This window comes from Copadichromis virginalis, linkage group LG4 (genome assembly GCF_057382275.1).
Source record: "Copadichromis virginalis isolate Kocher_CV1m ecotype Utaka linkage group LG4, C_Virginalis_male_GT1.1, whole genome shotgun sequence".
NCBI classification, from domain to species: Eukaryota; Metazoa; Chordata; class Actinopteri; order Cichliformes; family Cichlidae; genus Copadichromis; species Copadichromis virginalis.
In genome coordinates, this window is record NC_140621.1 from 33,879,624 (window position 1) to 33,900,613 (window position 20,990).

The 20,990-nt window shown below is 43.2% G+C and overlaps 1 protein-coding gene across 11 annotated transcripts in view; it reads left to right on the top strand.

Annotated features, from left to right (window-relative positions):
• The window catches only part of LOC146711973 (RNA binding protein fox-1 homolog 3-like), a 435,195-nt gene that overhangs the window by 214,827 nt on the left and 199,378 nt on the right, over positions 1-20,990 (top strand). For 6 of the 11 annotated variants that reach the window (XM_085455037.1, XM_085455038.1, XM_085455041.1 and 3 more), the window contains one exon: positions 12,882-12,975. In XM_085455037.1, coding sequence (XP_085311163.1) covers positions 12,954-12,975 — 22 coding nt within the window. In that variant the 5' untranslated portion in view covers positions 12,882-12,953. Of the gene's footprint in view, positions 1-9,338; positions 9,404-12,881; positions 12,976-20,990 lie in introns of those variants that run through there. The other 5 variants (XM_085455043.1, XM_085455034.1, XM_085455036.1 and 2 more) reach the window with 1 other exon arrangement.

The following is a 20,990-nucleotide window of genomic DNA, read 5'->3' on the forward strand; positions in this document are numbered from 1 at the left end:
TTGGCGCCCCCCCAAATAGCATCATTTGTCTATAAAATTGTTATTATAAGTACATCTCTGCATAACATTGTATCCTTATTAACATTAAAGAAAACAAAAAATGAAGAAAAAAGAAAGAGACGTAGATCAACTTCAAACAAAGAATAACTTTATTAATGTTGTTTTTTTCGTCTGTAACAGAAAATATCTAAAGTGCATGTAGTAGTACTGCAACTCTCTAAACTACTACGACTACATTTAATAGAATAGAATAGAATAATCCTTTAATTGTAATAAACTATAAACATTTTCTTGACAGACTTGAACCATTCTGAAAAATAAAATTAAACAAAATCAGTAAATACATTTAAAATTTTCTTCATCTCCCACCATAGTCGCAGTGAAGCCAAGTGCTACACTTGGTCATATGTCCTCATCTTAGCTTTCAGGAGACGTTAGAGTTTCTCGTTATCTCCGTCTCTCTCTGACTTTCTTTTCATCAATGTTTGAGGGTCTTGAGGGTTCCTGTATCTCCTGCACTGTGCTGAGTGTGCGCGCACGCTCGGTGCAATAAACTCCGCCACCTGCTGTAGTGGATGTGCATTCACACTTTATTCTAGGACGGCAAAAAAAAGCACGTTCAAGCATGTTAGGATTAAGTTCAACTGTGAGCATTCACAGCCCAACTGTACGCTAAACATGTCCAAGCAAAGGAAGAACGATGCTGCTGGTGTGAACTGACGACCTGTCGTGAATGTAGTCCATCTCTTACTTTTTAACATGTGGATAAAATGAGGAGGTCAGTGGATGATGGAGCTACTGTAGTTGGAACGGTGAAACAAACTAACCGGCTTTGGCCGATAGTTAGCGCTTCCTTCCTGATGATGATCATTCAGGTATCAGTGGGTGATGTTTTACAGTTTTATTTAATCACCTAATCTGACACAGGGACCGTCGCAGCAGACAATGCTGTGCAACTCAGCTTTGAGTGGAATGATTCTGGAAAAAAGTAGTTTTACACTGACCGGTCAGATGCAGCTTGGCAGTATTACACATATGGAACAGATATATATCAATCTTATAAAGTTTGTATCAGTCTTGTGTGAAACTTGTATGAAAAGCATACAAGAGTGAAAACAGATAAAAGATCCTTTGAAAAATTATATAAATGAAACTTGTATGTTTTGGATACTTCCTATAACAATATATGAAAGTAATGAGAAAGTGGCCACTTTCATGAGTAAATCATATAAGCCTTCTATGATTCACTATGTGAAGTAGGCCACATCTGATGCAAGTTTTTTAAGTTTTTTCTATTTCTTTTCCATATGGGTAGTTATGTAAGCAACAGCTCTTAAAAAATAGAGATATGAAACAAACAAATATAAGGTTTTGCTGTTTTCCACCTGCTCAAATGTGATGCAATCCTGAAAATAAAGCGACCGGTACAGAATAACAGGAGAATGAGATCACAACAAGACGTGATGTGCAATCTGGAAGAGAAAATCAGTCTGGAAGGTATGCACCTCCCACGGGACCTTCCCAGTGGGTAATTATCCCTCGATAGTCCCCAGAACTGTTTTGTCTCAAGAAGCTAATGATAAGGCAGGTGGCTGGATGTGTGGCTCCTGTACTCGACATGCAGAGTGAATGCATGAATATCCCGAACCTGCTTGTGTAAGGGGGGGGGGGGAGGGAGCAGGGGCGTGTTAGTTCAGATAAATGTGTCAAGTGCCAGAGAAGGTAGAAAAAAATGCAACTGCGTTTTAATTGCACTGCAGTCAAACATTCGTCCAGTGCTTTTAAGAGAGAGATCCAATTCATCAGACGCGCAGCTACTGTGCGCCGCCACCAAATGTGAGCTACAGTTGTCTCTTAGCATATATGAACAATTAAATGAAAGTGAAATTACTGCCAATGCAGCAACATTTGATGCGCGGCGATTCGGCATCCAATCACACGCAGGCGTCGGCTCATAAAACGTTTCAATTACAGCTGCGGCAGAAAGCAGCCAATCGTGCCGCCTTTGCTTTGGCTGTTGACACTGAACTTCAGCCATGTACGTCTGGGGTTCCTCGGTGGAGAGCCTTGCAGATCTATGTTGAGCTCAGTGATTAAGCAATGGCTCTTCTCTCCATTTCAAACGACAAGCTGCCAGGGACTTTGGTTTTAAATTGTGCAATTAGTGATCTGGCATGCTTTGCTTGGCTTCAGTCAGACTCAAATCCCAGTCCAGGGCCTCGCTGAAGCACAGTCGACAACACATACTCCAGGAGCATTTGTCAGACAAATTCATCTGAGCCTCCACTTCCACTTTGCTCTCCGAGCACACTAACCTCCCTCAAATGTCAGCCAGAGTATTTACCGTCTCGCTGGTGGGTAAACAATTGCGATCCAGGTTAGGTAGCACCAGATTTACAGTGATTCCTCTCAATCAGAGCAGATAATCATTCACTGTTTGTTAGGTTTTTTTTATACAGATGGAGCGAATTATGTTGAGTGTGCACAAGCCTCTGCCAAAACTCCAACTACTCGCTTTCACTATATTAAAAATGATCTGTTTCCCCGCAGTCATAAATTATAAATATATTTACATTTACAATATCCAGCTAGCTGCTATAATAAATCTACATAATCTCGTTGCAGCAAATATATAAATTAGAATGCTTATTTTAGGTTGCAAAACTACAAACAACCACCTCTCGATCGTTACGTTGGCTCAAAAACGAAAAGGGGCTTATATAACACAATGATTAGTGTGCTATATAAATAACCCAGGCTTGGATAATATTGAGAACAGCTTAGATAATAGCCTTAATATTTGATTTTCTCTTTGAAGTCGGGGCTGGGTGCATTAAAAGTTTAAGAAGAATATGGTAAAACTTGTCATCACCACCAAGATTCATTTGAGCATGTATTTTTAATAGACTCTTGTAGGAGGAATTTCCACAGCTCCGAGAACTGCTTTCATTTCGGCAGCAGTTTGTTTCATGTCTAAAGCCGAGCATCAGGAGTCTAGCATCTGACCAGCTGGGATTTAATGTGCCTTGCTGATAGATGAAAACTTGCAAAGTTGCAGAAAAAATATTCTGAATTACAAGTACCTTTCGCCCTCCCCCCCCCCTTCGCTCACATCCAAAAGTACAGCTGGATGCTAAATATTTTTCTGCTCGGCGGAAACAACAGTCGTCTGCAGAAATGGCATCATGTGCCGTTTATCACTGCTATATTTGCTGTGGTAATTAACTTTTTAATGCTGGGAATTTTGATATCTATTACAAATTAGCGCTATTTTTTCTACTTCTCATCGGGGACACAACAAACATGAGATGTTCTGGGCGCATTAGAATGCAAATTTCCCTCTGCAGCTTTCGTTTTGTTTCTGTGACAACTGTTGGATCGCCGTGGCAAGAGGAGAACGCCAGAGAGTATGCTCTGCCATTCATCACCGACGATCCGAGCTCCAGCGGTGAAAAGAAATAAAACTGCAGAAATCGCGGCCTATAGTATATGTCCCCGTTTTTAGTTGAGGCTTTCAAATCTATGAGGGTGATTTCACTGATGATCACTTCTCTCCCTCAGGATGAGGAGCTGTAAATGTTAACAACACAGAGTTTTTAGATTCTGGCACAGGCTGAAATCCCATCTAACTGCCAATATGTGTTTCTGCGGTTTAATACGCTTTAACCCAGTCGCGTCTGGCTGTGACGGACATTTAGTGCATTTAGCACTAAAGTACTTTTTTGAGCTTCTTACTACCTTAAACTTCTGTTTAACTACATTTTAGAGGGAACGATTGTATATTTTACTACGCTACATCAATTTGAGAGAGCAATTGTTTCTTGTTATCTCAGAAAAAACAGAGATTATACAAAACATTTCACTTTAGGAAATGAAATTTGTTCTGGGTAAAACATACATTAATGCATCAGTGCTGCTGCACTGTTACATAGTGGGGGGGTTGTTTTTTAAGCACTCAAATATATATAAATACAATCCATTTACCATATGGCAAATGCATTCCACAAATTGGATTGTTTTCTGGAGGTTTTTTTGCATATAATTAGTACTTTCTCTCGCGATTATACTGCATTTTCAAATATATTGGCAAGTTGTTTTTTTCATGTGTGAATTTTGTCATTTTTGTTTTGCCAACTCGGGACTTTTCCATCTTAAAAATTCGACTTGTTAAATTATTAACCTATCAGTGCAATTGCTGAATAGTACAACAAGCCGGTGCCTCCTTCCCTCTTGTTGTGTTGACCTAGAGCGTAGAGTTGTACCCCGACGCTGACATTGATTCTCATAATGTATAAATAGTAAATGTAGCGCTGCGGACCGAAGTTTCAGAGTAAATAATCTATCCTGAACCAAATATTAGGTAAGCTAGCCGCATGCTGCAAGCTCTTCTCCAGGGGCATGTTTGGCCTCACAAAAGCACGTCTCATCTAATTGCTGTGTTTTGTTGGAGAATCCGTCTCAAATTAATACCGACTTGTTGAAGTTGAGATGTGTGAGCACCCTTTACGAGAGCTGACTTGGAGCAGGAGTTTGCTGGTCATGACAACAGGTCTGATTCCTGCCATAGTCACAGTGAGTAGTCAGCTGCTATCCAGAAGTGAAAATCTTGGTAATTTAGAAACGTCTGCATGCTTCTGCCATGCGGTCCCACCACGGTAGTTTGCCCATCTCCCTAAGCAAACACAGCAATTACAGGCGCTGTCAGTCACTGTCAGATGTGGCATCAGTGATCAATCCAGCTCATTGGGCTCAGGACATTAGACATGGATATACAGTACATGCAAGGGAGTTAAACCCTCCCCGCAGCTCCCTGGCCTGCTGTTCATACATGCATCTGTTCACTAAAACTGACACTTTGCCTTTTTAACCGCTAACAAAACAGCATTGTCCCTGCGCTTTAGGCCATCCTCGTGCGGTGGTGGTTGTGGTGTGTTCCAATTCCAATTCCTTTAAATAATGATGGGATATCATCTGTTAAAAACACTGGAGTGAAACATCAGGTGTTGGCATCGCTGCTTCAGAATGAAACACTAAGGTTTATTTCCTACAATGGCCATATCACGGCCACACACACACACACACACAGGCAACACAAAACAGGCAGAAATTGGGGCGGAAGAGGCAATGATACCATTTCCAGATGGTGAATTCAGTAGACCAGAATGCAATGAAGCAACAATACTTTTTTAACTATGTCCCATTTGTGACACGGTTGTCTTTCTTCACGTTTTAACTACGCTCACAGTGAGCACCCCAAATCTGCTTGAAGTAATGACTGAGGCATGTCGGCACATTACGCGCATGACTGGAAACTGGAGATAATGAAAACGGGAACTCCTGACACAAAATTCCCATTTTTTTATATTCAAAGGCAGTCGGTGCATATGATGCGCCAACCGTGTTCACCTCACAAAGGTCTAACTTTATTTAAATTCTGTTTGTATTTTCCTTCAGCTGCCACTCGCGCCCTGGGCGCACTAGACAAATCTATATATGGTGGGATCAGTGGGAAAACAATAACTGAAATAGCAGTGGAAGGGAGTAGTGGGTAGACCAGAGGCATAAATGACAAGACAAAAATAACTCCTGGAACACTGTGAGCCCCGCAGACAGATGGATATAGGAGTATCTGAAGCAGGAGTTTTTCCTGTAAGTGCACAGTTATCACAGTGTCAAACCACGGAGGAAAAGCGCTGTAATAGCCCCATTCTTAACTTTATTTCATTGTAGCTTCTGTGCATGCACATTATTCTCATCTGCCCCTGTCGCCCTCGCACAGTACAACAGATAGAGATCTATAAGTACGATTGCCAGTCTGGAGGGAACCAGAGGCGAAAGGGGCTTTGTTAGGCTAGCGGTCCCCGCCTGCACGGCTGCGCTCCTGCATGGGTAAAGAAACAGCTTTACACACTGACCTCAGAGCTGTTGTTTAATCACCAGGGCATTTTAATGGCTTGTCAGAGTAATGAAATATGGTTGGAGGCTACCTGGTGCAAACATTACGATAAATCCCTCTCACACAAGCCTATGCAGGGCTTAATGGTTATAAATCATCACTTTGGGGAGAGAAAAATGACAGCTATTAAAATAATGAATGGGATGATTAATTTTTCACATTAAAGATTAAAAGCTATGAGAGGTATCATCAGATATTTGAGCCGCTGTAAACGTTTGAAAGTGAGAGCTTATTTTCCGCACTTTATGAAGCCCTCCGTTTCTTCACTGTCATCCAAGTTTCTACCCCGTTTTTTTTAAATATATATTTAATTTTATTTTATTTTTTCTCTTTTCTCTGTTTGCTGGCTTGGTGCGCCGCCAGCGCCGGAATTCCTTACACCTAATTTGTGCTCTTGTAAAAGTGCTCTGAGGAAAAGCCTTGAAGAACACTTATTGCTTGAGGCAGTACAGGACCCTCTCAGCCTCTCTGCAGGGGCTCCTCGTGGCTCGCGCTGACATTATTTCATACCTCTAAAGCTGTCATACCTATAGCCTTTCACAAGAAGAATAAGAAGAGCTAGCCAAAAGTACTTTGCTTTGTTTTGTCATTTATTATTTATTTTTTTTGTGCATTCTTGTCTCTTTCCAAATGCACATCTGTTTTGTTGCTGGTGAGATTAGTCAACTTTCTGCTTTATGTTGAACAAAGGCTGGATGGAATCACACATGCTAGCTGAGCTGGAATAAATCCCCATGTATAAACAATCTAACACAAGCTGTCTCTATGTCTCCATCAGATCGCTCCCAGGAGAAGATTTGTTATTGGACATACACAGGAGTGACAAATTATAGGAAAAAACATGAACCATGACCCCGACAGTGCAGGGATCGGATGGCTCTGTTATTCTTTGTCGGGCATGTTGCTTTGGGTCTACTTCTCCCTCAGAAGGGTCACTTCAAGTCAATACAAAGTTGCTCTGAGTGATCTCCTTTTTAACCAGTGATGAAATGAATGGCCTCTTCAAGGATGACAATACTCCCATCCATAGGGCACGAGAGGTCACTGAAGGGTTTGATGAGTGCGATAGATTTATGTGAATCGTTCCTTTTGGCTTTCATACTCGCCGAGTCCAACACAGTTGAATGGGTTACCAATCACAGATTGTGGACTGACATTTAAAGCTTAGTTTCAGTGCCAACCACGCTCAGCTTTATGAACTTTGGTGCAAAGTAAAATCATTACTGCTGGTGTGATGCGCTTTATTTATCAACGTGGTCGCAATGCAAAAAATGTAACATTTCCTCTTATGACTGTGGGACCTGCCCACAGCCTGTGGGGTTGAAAATAAAGCTAATGCGGAAACACTGAAAGCTGTAGTTCCTCAGGTGACCACTTGAGGCTGGTTCCAAAAGTTTTCAGTCTGGTACAAGAATGGTTTCAGCCTTTGTAGATTATTTCATAGAGGTCAAGTGAAACTTCGAGTTTATTTGAGTTTGAAGTCGGGTCACTTTGATAGGTGCATAGCAACACAGGAGGCTGTAGCCACTAGCTTTACGGTCAGCCTCACCTCTGCTAGTCTGAGTCACCAAAGTGGACGCTGCTGGTTCCCTTCCGCAGCAATCATCTTACAAATGATGTGGCTGCCTTTTCAGTAATTGTACTAACAGCCTGTCTGTCTGGCAGAGCTACAATTAGCTGATAACTGTCATCAAGGTATAGTTCATTCTAGTCAGTTTGACCAAATATCAACAGTCTGGCTTCGGTACTTTTATGCCATTATGTTTGTGTGGTGCACTTATCATACATACAGACTATACACCAGAGGTCTCCAACCTTTTTTGTGCCACGGACCGGTTTATGCCCGACAATATTTTCACGGACCGGCCTTTAAGGTGTCGCGGATAAATACGACAAAATAAAACTAGTACCGGTACCGAAAAAAAGAAAATTTATTCATAAAACATGACCAAGGAAAACCGAGTAAACGATAAAAACGATAACAAAATAACGCTGAAAACCGATAAAAACCCTGAAAACTATACATTTCACACCTGAGCCTCAACTCTCGTGGCCCGGTACCAAACGACTCACGGACCGGTACCGGTCCGAGGCCCGGGGGTTGGGGACCGCTGATTTAGAAGAATACTCCATTAAGTCAAATTGTGGCATTTAGTTAGAACAAGCAAGGCAAGCAGTACTTGCCTAAAAATACACATTAAAATGTGTATTTTAGAAATAAAGCTATTTGTCTACTTCAAGCTCCTCGCCTGTCAGTTAATATGTAAATCCAGCTTTTACATTGCTGCCAGCCTGTGGCCGCAGTCGGATGTTGTTGCTGAAAGCTGTGCTTATTTCATTTTCATGAAAGCAGCTCTGTCAGGTTTGAGGGCGTGTCCGTGACTGAAGCTGAGTAAACTCGAGGCTAGTAGTTTTTTCCTTCAGTGGTTTTGGATAAACTTCTGACCTTTGAGACGAGACCAGAGTGTGAAGCAAGCTGCTGCTGGTCAGCTTTCACTGCTCTGAGATTAGCTATGATTTGTGCTTGGTATGCTAAGACATTAGCATTAGCCAATTAGCTAACGCTAGTTAGCATTTGTAAGTAAACAGGCTTCAGAGATTTAGCGTCGTAACCTTGGAGTTTCCCCTTGTTAACCGCTTTGGCTAACATGTATGATGTAGAGAAGATTGAGTTTGAGATTTTTTTTAATAACTCCGTTTATAAGGAAAGCTGTGACGATGATGGAGAGGCAGCAGCTCTGACCATGTCCGGGCTAATAAATCAGGCAAGTTAAGCAGGTGCAATCTCAGCAGCACTTTCAGATTAGCATCTACTAGGATACCTGAGTGTAATAGGTTTAACCAGCTGCTTTGCTAACACTCCACATTCATTTTTCATTTATATTTTGAATCCACTGTGGATATTAATAGTTAACCATGTCACACACTGATCCAGCCTTTTAATTTAGCTGATTTTTTAAATTATTATTTTACTGTACTGTTTGAAGAGACCTGTGATTTGGAACAACTGTGTGTTTCCTAGATATGTGGCTCTCACAGGACAGCCACTACAAACACATGATTTATAGAATATGATGCTGGGCATTAAACAGACTATAAAGTATTTAAGATTAGCTCAATGTGCAGCAGTAATATTAATCAATTTAATACTGATGCTGAACATTTTCCTGAAGAACAATCATTTTTATTTTGATATTTTATGCACAGTTTCCCAATAATATTGTTTTATGAGTGGTGAGGTGTTTTCATGGTGTTTTATTGCTTCTTTTCCTGAAGAAATTGTTTAGAAATTTCTCCAGCACTTTACATTTTCAGCTTATACTTGGTAATATAGTAGATTTGACTTTATTTAACTATAATAGTAATAACATTTTACAATTCTTCAGCCAGGAAGGATTGCAGAAAGGTGAAGATGTCCATGTAGAGTGAAGACAGACAGCACAAATGGTATGTTTTAATCTCATCCACTTTATCTTGTTAAATAGGTAAATACTTTTTGTAAAAGGTTACGCCTCTGTACTGGCATGAGCAGTGCATTAAGCAATGATGAAGACGACACATCACATTTGAAAGAACGTGCTCGTCCCAGTAAAACACCTGAAACATGGGGAGTCGACGCAGAGGTGCACTGAAGCTGTTCGGGCAGCGAGTGGTGCCCCAGCACCTTAAAAGACACTGGATGTCGGCTTTCCCCTTTAATTTGTCACCATACATAGTCCTAATTCAGCATTCACTTCCAGGGGACTCGGTGCATTGTTCAAACATACATCACCCAAATTGCGAGGCAAAGATTAGAGGGGAAAAGCATAATTAGAACATTAATAACCATACATGTTGGGTAACATAAGTAATTGAGTTTTTATGATAAATAGGAACGTAAACAAAAGGCAGGAGAATGAGAGGTTCATTTAGATACTCCAAGCTGGGTCTCAGCAGAGACATGAATGCAGGCTTCTTCCACTGTTGCCCAATTATTTCTGTGTTTCCAGGCAATGATAGCATTGCTTGTCCATCTGCAGCCTTCAAAGGGATATTCAAATAGTCTCATTGAAGCAACGGCGCCATTTGTTGGCAGGGAATAAATTGTTGGCTGGAAATTTTTTCATCCTCCCGGAGCGAAACCAGGTATTTGTGCAGTTAAAGTTATTTACAAAGTGGTGCGAAATTTTAAACGACTCCCAGCGATTCCGCGCGTGCCTGTTTTTCCCCCTTTGATTCCTGCCATGTCAGTGTGTGTGTTTGTGTGTTTGTGTGTGTTTGTTTTTGGTTGCTTTTTCATATGCTGTCACCAGAGATGTGTGCGATGGCCACCCACACCTCCTTCATGTTCTTCCAGCTCTTTCTTACCGTCCGCTAATGATCCAGGGACACCGAGTAGGGCCGCTGAAACAAAATGGCCACCTTAGCTGCCCACTTATATCTCAACCCTCCCCTCTCGAATCAATTCTGACATTTCATTCTGCCCTTATAGAAGGTAATGGTGCATTCAGAGGTTGTTACCGATAATGTTGAAACGGTATTGCTTGGTTTCATTGGATAGATGTACTGTAACCTCTGCTGTGGGATGGCTCCAGCCTCTCTCCACCTTGTGTCTCGTCCCTTTTTTTGGGGGGTTGGGGGGGTTCTCCGAGACTGAGATGTTGGTATTTACCGGCTCAAATATCTCTTTTGGCACAAGTGGGAGCAGCGTTTTTCATTTTTTTCCTGTTAACAAATAACCAACCAGTGTTTGTATTTTCCTCCCACTCTTGTGTTCACACAACATGAAGTGAAAACACCCTTTTAAGTCAGCTAGTCAATATGCTGTTTCTAATATATTATTTACTGCCTATGGGCTGTATATCTGAATGCGCTAAACAACTGTTTCGGTTTTGCAGCCATAATCATGTAGAGAGAAATCACAGAGCCAGATGTCTGGCCCTCATTTTACAGCGTTTATGTTTTCCTCCGAGTTTATGTAAAATTCATCCTTCCCTGTTTTATTTATTCCCCCGTTTTCACTGACTCAACAATTAGTCAATTCCCAATCAACAAGAGAAAAGAAATTGCTTTTAATTACTTTTGATAAATGACAAATTGTGTTGGCATGGCTCCCTGCAAATGCTTAATCAGGTGCTGGGCGGGGTAGGGAGGCGGGAACCAGGAGAAGGGATTTCTGCTGGGATGAAATCAATGCGGTTTCTCTGCGGTTCACCGGCTGGGCTTCTGGGCAACAGCCAACCAGAGGCCTGCGAAGATACACAAGTCAGCAGAAAAACCTCCTGCTGCATGAGAACAGTCACCCACTGAGGCACAAACATGCAGGAACATTCAGATATATATGCTTTGTGTATTGGCTCTGCATCTCACACACACGGGATGTAACGTCTGACAGCATCGAGCGCCGGTGATTAATACCAGCTCTGCAAACGATGCACCAAACGTACTCGGTGTAATTGCGACATTGTTTTTTTGATCGCTAAATTCAGAGTGCTACTTTCTGCCGTCATCACAACTTATTGCGAGTGACAGGAGACGTCTTTAGAAACCTCGACTTAAATGGATTTCACTATAACTACTTCCTGGTGAGCAACAGCTGGAAGTCTTGTTGTTGCAGTGAGGTTGTCAAGTTTGGTGCCACTGTACCTGTGAAGAGACTAAACAAAAACTTGCACTTCCTCACTGTATCTGGCACCTCATGCTAGCTGGAGATGCTACGCAGCAGGACGAAATGTCAAGAAACGGCTCCAGCGGCTCACGCCCCTACAACTACACATCATTGTCTTTACGTGGAAGTTGTGCGAACGTGTCAAACAAATAAAATGCTCCTTATTTATTAGTTATTTTAAGGTGTTACTAGGATTTGGTGCTTATTTAAGCCTTCACAGAGACAAACTAATCACTTCTCCTCATCTAACTAGACGTCCCTTTAACTATCCATTAAAGGGACAGTTCAGTTGCAGTAGCATATATGCGTCTAGCCTGTTTTGGAGACTGTAGAAAGGTTATAATAGAGCCTGATGGCACTGGCCTGATTTTGCACCAAAAACGAACATGAAACTGAGCTGCTTGGTAAAAATTCGTGAACCTTGTTTTGAGGCGTTTCATGCAGGAACTATTTACCGATTGCATTCAGCAACTAAATGAAGGCTTCAGCTAGTTTGCACTGCTGCTAAACCAAGGTGTGCACCATCTACATCCTGACATTCTGTTGGAAGTGCAAGCCTGGACTCAATGCTAAATGCACGCCCCCTTCTGCACAGTAATATGGCTGGGGGGTGTAGTTGGGTAGAAAGAAAATAGTTCCTGCGTGAAACTGCTCCCAACAGGGTTTGTAGATTTTGAAAAAAAGTAACACTGCTGAGGTTTTCAAAGGATTTTTTTTTCTTTGAGCATCACACAGTGAGAACCATCCAGCTCTACAGGCCTGAAGAAAAAAAGTATTTCCCTGTGAATTTTTCCATTATGTTATCTAAAAAGGTGAAAGTTTCTAAATATTACCAGCCAAATGTCTTTGTGAAGTAAGTGTACACTGTACATCAGGTGTAGTCGACATATGGGTGAAGTTAATATCGCTGAGGTGTTTGTAGCACACTGACTGCGTTCACCTGTCTTCTTCCACATGTCATGTTAGGACTAACCTGAAACATGCCTTCATGTTTAGGATATATTTTTGGATTTTGGATGAAAATCTGCTGTTACAAACATGATTTCTTTCACTGTGTTTTTCAGATTTTCTGCACGCGTCACACCGATGTTGTTATTGTGAAATGTTTGATCACCGTGAAGCAAAAGTGTGATATTGTGACAGCTTTAGTATGAAGTAGTAAAAGTAGATGGCTGAATTCTGTTCCCTGTTTCATTAGCGCATAATTAAATGAATCACCTCCTCTCGCTGCTGCACTCTGTTTTCTAATAGGAGCTTTCCTCTCTTCTCCATTTTCAGGATTCATCAGCACCTGTGCCAACAGCAGCGAGTCGAGTGACCCAGCTCCAGGCCGACCGGCTTCACCTGTACATGGAGACCCCCAGCTGGGCAGGTCAGACTCTTAACTAACCCCCTTCGGACCCCCCCTCCTGTTGGTCTGTTGTGTTCTGGTTGACTTTTTTTTTTAATCTTATCTTATAGCCAAGTGGAGTTTACACTGAGGTAATTTATCCACAGCTTTTCCTGAGCAGAGGTTTAAGTTGTGAACATCATCACTGTGAACATGCTGCACATTCTTTGTCTAGTTTTGGATTTTTTCCTCCTGTTTTTGGCTTCACAGGCTAAAAGATCGAAACCAGATTTTTAAAAAATTGTCTTCAAAAATTATCCATAGGAAAAAAAGAACACTTTCAGTGCTTTATTTTCATTGTGACATTTTTTTTAAAGCATCTTATTCTGATGTTGATTAAAAACACACTTTACTAAAGTGAAGGGACAGATAAAATTCCAATGTTTTCAGCTACTAGAGAAGAGGGACTGGGATTACCTCTCCAGTGATACAGCTGCTCACATCGCCCCCGGTGATGTATGCATGTACTCCGGGGGCTGTTAGAGGTCTGTGACGTAGGTCATGGATGTGGTTTCATGTGTATCAGAGCACACGCACTGTGCAGCTGGGGATGTTCAGGGAAGCAGCACACTTCAAATTCAACCAGGGAGTGCAATAAAATGATTCTCAGGGTGGTACAGCATTAAAGTCCAGCTTGGGTGGGGGTCACAAGTCCCTGTTTAATGCCACTCTGTCTGCTATGCCAATCCTGACCAGTCAGTTTGAATTAGGGCATTTATTAATATTGTAGGTATTTGTTTTTTATTTATAAACCATCTCAGCCCATCCACCCGACGCCCCTCTCGCTCACAGCTGCGATCACCACGTTTTGTAACTTTAGAGATTTAGCTCCTACTTGCAAGACCTAGCAAAACAAATCTGCACAGTGTCCTCCTGCTTGACAACAACGTCTTGCTCACCTTGCACGGGAACAGCTCTCTCCGTCTCTCTGCTGTGTCCGTCGGGTAAATGAACAGCATGTCGGAGTGGTGCACAGCGGGAGAGAAAAAAGTAAGAGCTTCTCTTTCATCTGACTTTCTCTCTGAGCGATCATATTATATACAAATATAATAGGCTGTATATAAAAGATAGATAAAGCCACTGTCATATCACTGAGCCTTTGTTGCTGCCTTTCGGAGACAGAAGTCAGCGTCACATTCCAATAAAACCTCTCCCAAAGGCACCGACGCGGCAAAGGCTGTCGAGAGGTCCAGTTCAGTGGCATCAGGTGCTGAAGGTGAGGCAAAGCAAACTGTGATTGGGTGCAGTGTGTTAGCAGCCTATTTCCTAACTTTAATTAAAAGGAATTACCTTTGTGACAGCTGTTAAGAGAGAAAACCTGTTTTGGTACCCGACTCCAGCTTTTTTGGCTTTTTAACACCTCGTATTTGGAGGCGAGCGCTACAGGCATCCTTTGCATCTCCATCACATTACAAGCGCTGGAATTCGTGTTCACGAACACAAATTATGAGTTATGATTTTGTGGCTTTACAGCGCAGCAACAACTCGTCTGCGTGCAGACAAAAAAGAAAAGGAGAGCGAGACCTTTGCCACTTATTGTGGTTTTTATTTCAGCGGTCGTCACCTTACTTCACTCCAGGGGCGAAACACTCCAGAGTTTGAGGAAACAGCTTCACGCCCTTTCGGTGTGAAAGCTCTCTCACTGCGATAAAGGCTGTATGTATGCGCGTCCTACTCTACCCTATCCGGCCATATTGTGCTGATGTGCGCTGGTTAAGTAGCGGAAGACTAGAAAAAGACTCTTATCCATATGCCTGAGAACCCAAGAGTCGGTGTGATCTCTCCCCAGATGAAGCTCTCAGCTTCCTCGCCCGTCCTCTGCGGAGCCATATAGCAGGTGGCAGCGAGGATCAATGGGCCCCAGCCATTACCTCCTCTCCACTTCATATCTCCAGCCTCATCTCGACGGGCGGCCCGCGGGGCATGCGGCGCGTCTCGCTGCAGCACACCGGGAGAAATAGGGACGTTTTCCATTAGTCTAATTGCTCGGTTATAGTTCTATATTATTGCCGTGATCACCACTGTGGCTCGGTAATGACGGACCTCCCATGACCCCACGTATAGCTGGTGGGTGTTATGTCTCCCCCATCACCGCCCATCGAAACTCGGCTTGCAGCGGGCGTGGGCGGAGAGAACAAACTTAACGTGGAGATGAAAACAGGAGGATAAACAGCCCCAAAAACGAGCAGAGCTCTTCAAATGTTTTGATGCAAGTTTAATCAAATAGCCTCAGCTATTTACATTCTCAACAGGTGCTGCGTTTGGCTGATTTATGGAATAAACACTGGAGTTGTAGTGCTTGTTCATTTGCCTCCGCTAAAAACTGGCAATATGGGGCTAATTTGCAATAATTTGCTGCTGCTGTGGCCACTGGTTAAGAATGTTTATATAATCATGATATAATAAGAAAAATGAAAATGAGTTTTTCATGCAGTTCAGGCCTTGTCAAACACAGCTCACGGACCCACTAAATGATAATTACATTCCTCAAGCATAGTATTACATTATACCCTCTTACATGGACTTTGTTCACGGTAAATGGGGGAGTATTATTTTCATTTTAAGGCGATCCGACCCGGTATTATTCCCACATCTGAGCTCCCTGGGTACAGTGGAAGGTTTCCCCCCATCAGCGATTACACGAGAAGTCTTCCATCAGCGAGCAGATGAGGTGAGGATTATAATGAATTCATTTACCCTCAAAGACGCTGCCTTTCTTCTTTGTGTTTGTAATATCCCATTTGCATACCTCGTATGATCGGAAAGCTTTAGTTTAAGCGGCGTTGGGCTAATCGGGCCTGAATATTTCACAGCTGACCCGTAGCTCTCCCTACAGGTCAGCGCATAAAAGCTGCTTCCTGTTTTGGGTTTCCTCTCATACAGTCAGGATTGCTGCTTATTATCTGGCCTCCCACTCCTTAGAAGAAGAAAATCCTTGGCCGCCGTGATTCCTCGTTTTTAAAAAAAATTTCTTGTGTGTTTTTTTTACAGGTTTTTTTAAGTGAACACGCTGCAGGGGAGCGTGTTCACTTAAAAGGCCCGCTGATGTAGCAGAGCTTATTAAACAAATAGGCCAGAGAACAAGGCCACAATCACTTTGAATCATGAAGGAGGTTGCCCATCTTAAAGCAACACTGTATCAAATATGAAACGCTCCGCTAACAAGGTGTGTAATCTATTTTAATCAGATCATATTTTATGAAACAAGGAGAAGGTTGAACTTAAGTAAGAGAGAAAGATGGAGATTCCGAGAGGGGGAGCTGGGGATTGTATTTTGAAATCGAATGTGACGGCCAGGGACCACGACTTGATTTTACATGCATGGCTTTATAATGAAGCCACGGCAAATGGTCAGTTATGGTTAACTTTAGGGGGAAGCTGGAGCCTTGCTGTAATGGGAGGCTAATTCAGGGCCCATAACGCCTTGACAGGCTGCGGGAGCCGAGCTGGAATATGGAGAAGGATGTAAGTTGCAGGCTCCAGGGCTGAAGTTAAGGTCTGTATTTGTCTGCAAATTGCCACGTTGCCTGAGAATATAATGGGGTCAAGAGTGGCGTGGCATATTTTGTGCGCGCAGACATACTGTCATAGAAATAAACACAAAGCAGCGGCGCACAGCCTCCTGCCGAGAGACTGGCCAACTCACTCGAATCAAGTGCACAGGAGCGACTTGGTGTTGTCATTGCAATTCGGGCCATGATCATTTTTTTATGCCTTTACACTGACTGAGTTCACAGGCGAGTGTTTTCAATCATGTTTTTTTTCTTCTCTGCGCCATAAATTGTTTCAGATCCTGTGACACGACTAGACTTGGTTATGAATACATGAATATATATACACTCACAAGACCTTAGGTAGTGCCACTAGTCAGACGAGATAATGGATGCAGAGACGTTATATACTGCTCCGGGAGCCACCACTTGTTAGATAAGATCTCCTTGGATTTTAATGATTAGAAGGAGGAAAAGAATGAGGCTGAACATGTTTATTTCTTCTTCCTTTTGGAGAAGTAGAAATCCTCTGCTTTTACGGTGAGTAATCACAGTGCTCTTCGGTCATCACCACACCAAATGTCTGCCTGCATTACAGAAAAATATGTGCTCCTCTTTATCCAAAAATAAATAAATAAATAAAATGCTGCTATGGGAACTACTGCAGATATTAATAGATGTCTAATAATAGTTAGCGAGGTATTATTCACCGCTCTGGAAAGCACCACTTGTTGGAAGAGAAACTCCTCTGATATTAATCACCGTGAAGCACAAAGAGAAGGCATTTAACACCCCAGCGTTACAAAATGAAGATGCTGTTGTTTGCGTCGTGTTATAAATTTGTTGGATCCTGAGCGCGCTCGCAGGGCCTCTTTGCCGCCAGCATCGGGGCGATGCGAGCAGGGGGAGAGGGGGGGAGGAGGAGGAGGAGGAGCAGAGGAAGGAAGAGGAGGGATGCCTGCATCTTTAAAAGGTAGATGGAGTGAGGGAGCGGGGCGGATGGGTGGCTGGCAGGATTGTGCTGACGGCAGGGCTTTGGTTCAGAGCATGCCCATTAGAGGGAGCCATAAATCCTGGGCTCTCTGGGCCGGGCTGTGTCAGCAGTCCACTGAATGAATTGATTTTAAACGCCACTGAAAAAAAGAGAAAGTGCAAGGGGGGAGAGTGAGAGAGAGAGAGTGACTATTTAATTCACCCTCCGCCAGAAGCCCACACCCCGTTCCACCCCGCTTCTCAATTCAGGACTGCTGCTGAAAAGGGGGAGGAGAGACGTCTAGAAACACTGAAACTGTCACCAGCAACAAGCCCAGGGCTACGCGGCCCCCACATGTTTGATTTAAACAGGAGGGAAACACACAAACCAAATACATAATCTCAAATTCCATACAGCATTTGTTCTCCCACCCCTCTAATTTTTCCCTCTCAGCCCTCTCCTTTTATATCTCCACAAGAGAAATGAGACATATCGTAAAAAAGAGAGGGAGAGAGAGAGAAAGGCACCGCTGCATTTGAAATTCAAATGTGTTGGATTTTGAAATTGATGTATGTGTTTATTCATTTACGAGCAGCATCCATGTGTGCATGCATTTATATATTATCAGCAGCAATGAAACGCCGCATAGAAGCCCCGTAGCCCGTCTCTCTCCCCCGCGTGCCCCCTCGCCTTTGTTTCTTCCCCGAGCTGAAGCCGCCGTTATGTTCAGCTTTGCAGGAAATGTGTTTGCGAAGAGATGCGCGGTAAATTGTACACGAGGACCAGTTTCACTCGGCCTTTGTTTCGTTTTATCTAAACGTGTAGCGGCTTTCATTTTGTCTTGCTCTGTGCCCACGCCGTGACACCGCCCCCTCCACCCTGTTTCCCGTGTACTTACCTGTTAGAGTGTCATCAGACACTGGTGGGAGTGCACTGCTGCCCTTGTAGAGAGCAGTGTTACAAGACCCTCTAAGGATCTAATCTGTATGAAACCTGCAATGTAAGTGGAATATAAGGCGAGGGTAGGGCGGGTGAAATCGATATCATATTTATCATATTCATAAATATGCAAAAATTGATCACGCCACATTCACCTGAAGCGGAGCACCCGTGTCTGTGGAAATAAAGGAGCCGTTTCTCACTCCTTTCATATATTGTGCATGGGTCTTGTTGTGTATTAGGCCTTTTTATCTTTAATATTGACACAGAACTTAAAGCTGGAATAACTGATTTTTTTCTACTTTCTTCATTAGGGGGCAGAAAAACTCCACAGCAAACTGACTGACACGTGGCTCCAATGTATTATCAGTTGACTAACAAGGAGACTGAACAAAACGAGGGGCTGAAAGAGGTTAAAAGTCGGGGGGGTTGTGACAGCTGTGGGGCCGTCATGCTGGAGGACCTACTTCCTTTCATACTGATTGATTTTAATTGCTAATAACTGATCACTGGAGCTTTAAATGAACAGGATGCAGAAACCGAATTTCCTAAAAATTCAAATCTCTTCATAACATTCTGATATAATGGAGGGAGAAGGAGGGGCGTCTGGTGTGTGTGTGTGTGTATGTGTGTCTTTGGGGTGGGGGGGGCATCCTCTCTGGCTCATTACGCTGTTTAAAGAGCCGGCGCCTCCGAATCACCTGCCCGGCTCCACGCTTCAAACAAGCTCAGCCACCAGGGATCATACATCAACTTCTCCATCAGTCCCCCGGCTTCACTTTTTCACTATCCGGCTGCGAACACATGAGCCCCACATGCAACCCACACGGCGAATGTGGGAAAACAGATAGGATCGCTCGTTGAATACTGATCTCACGCCTGCTGCAAAAAGCACAATAAATTAGTTACAAAGCAGCTGTTACGCTGTTACGTGCGTTATCCTGAATTTAATCGAATACCTTTGGTGGACTCGCAGCATCCCGGGCCCTGTTTGTGGCCCCGGCATTGCTAACACACGGCTCCTCTGCATGTAAAAAGTACACTTTCTCATGCCTAATTACCCACGGGCTAAGGCATGAAGAGGATTCGCTGCGTATTACTATAAAGATTGTGAGGATATTTCACTTTGAAAAATGGTGAAGCGCACAGGACTAAGGGCTTGATTACAAGGAGTGGGGCACACAGCCTCTACATCTTCCTTCCCTCATTTCAATTATGGCTGACTGGAGGCACGGTGCTGCCACCGTCCTCAAATAAAACTAAAATATGATAAAGCTGAAATATCAGGCCCAGGACTGCGCCCAGCCTCGAGCCATGTGAGGCGCCGATCCTCGGCACGTAATTACAACATTTGCCAATATTTTTTTGACGGGAGGTTCAACATGGATATGAATGAAAGGGGGGAGGAAAGGCATGAGGAGCGTTCATGACACGTGATAAAAAGCACATTTCATTCTGCCCTCCCTATGGATAACAGGCGACATGCCTGCACAGAGCTGTCTCTGTGTGAGAGGGTATAGATGGCTGTATTACTTTTAAGTTGCTAGATCATTACTCATGTGAAGATGCATGAGCGAAGTGCTGCAAACATGAGTGCTGAAAAGAGCTTGTCATGTCTAGTCATACGTATATATGGATGCTTAAAAGAAAAAGTGTTCCTGTTTTTGAGATAGCACCCTGCTATTTCACAACAATCCAGCTGCTGTAAGCAAATATTTTTTCAATGGGAGGACAAAAAAAGTGCTACAAAGCATATTCTCTATTCAATTCATGTTTGCCCTTTTAAGCGCTGGCCTTTGCAGCCCCCTGCAGACGGAGGCGGTGTGCGATGCGGCCGCTTTCTCAACGTGACGCACCGACAAAGGTGGATCTCCTCTTCCACGGTGGCCTTAACACCCCAGGCAGCCAGGGTGCATCCTATGTCAGCATTAATCACAGTCTGGCATGCCTGCCATGTCGCCGGTGCCACGCGGGGTCAGTGCTCCGCAAAGCTGGGCATTCGTAGGAAATCCCGGCCAGCGTGGCACGGAGTCTCCCGCTACACCGGATGCACGAGGAAGCGAATTGAGGATTTGCGCGGAACGTGATCTATTTAGGCCCGGTTTGGTGAAGCCACAGCTCAGAACGTAGTGCGGCGATTAAAGCGAGCAAATACGGGACCTGACACGTCTGTGTAACCTCTTTATAAATCCTCTCTTATGACTGCGCAGCGCTTCAAATGAACAACACCAGCGTGGCCCAAAAACAGGTGTAATGTAGCTTCTTTGTTTCTTTTTTTTCAGTATCGATTCAAATTTCAGGAAAAACGAAACCCTTGAAGTCGGCTGCCTAACATTTATGATTTCACTCAGAACTGAAACATTTTCGCTGAAGTGTATATAATAACATTTTCCAAGTATTCATTCTTCTTAGATTGAAGTACACGTTATATCATTTTGTAGATCTGATCTTGGTCATTAAATGTGGGGGGGGAAAAAGTGCGAAGCATTTCCTCTTCTACACTGAACTCGCTCACTGGAGCTCTTCACATAAAGAGTCTTCAGCTTCTTTGATGTGTGTGTTTGAACGTGTTTACATATCTTTGTGGGGTCCAA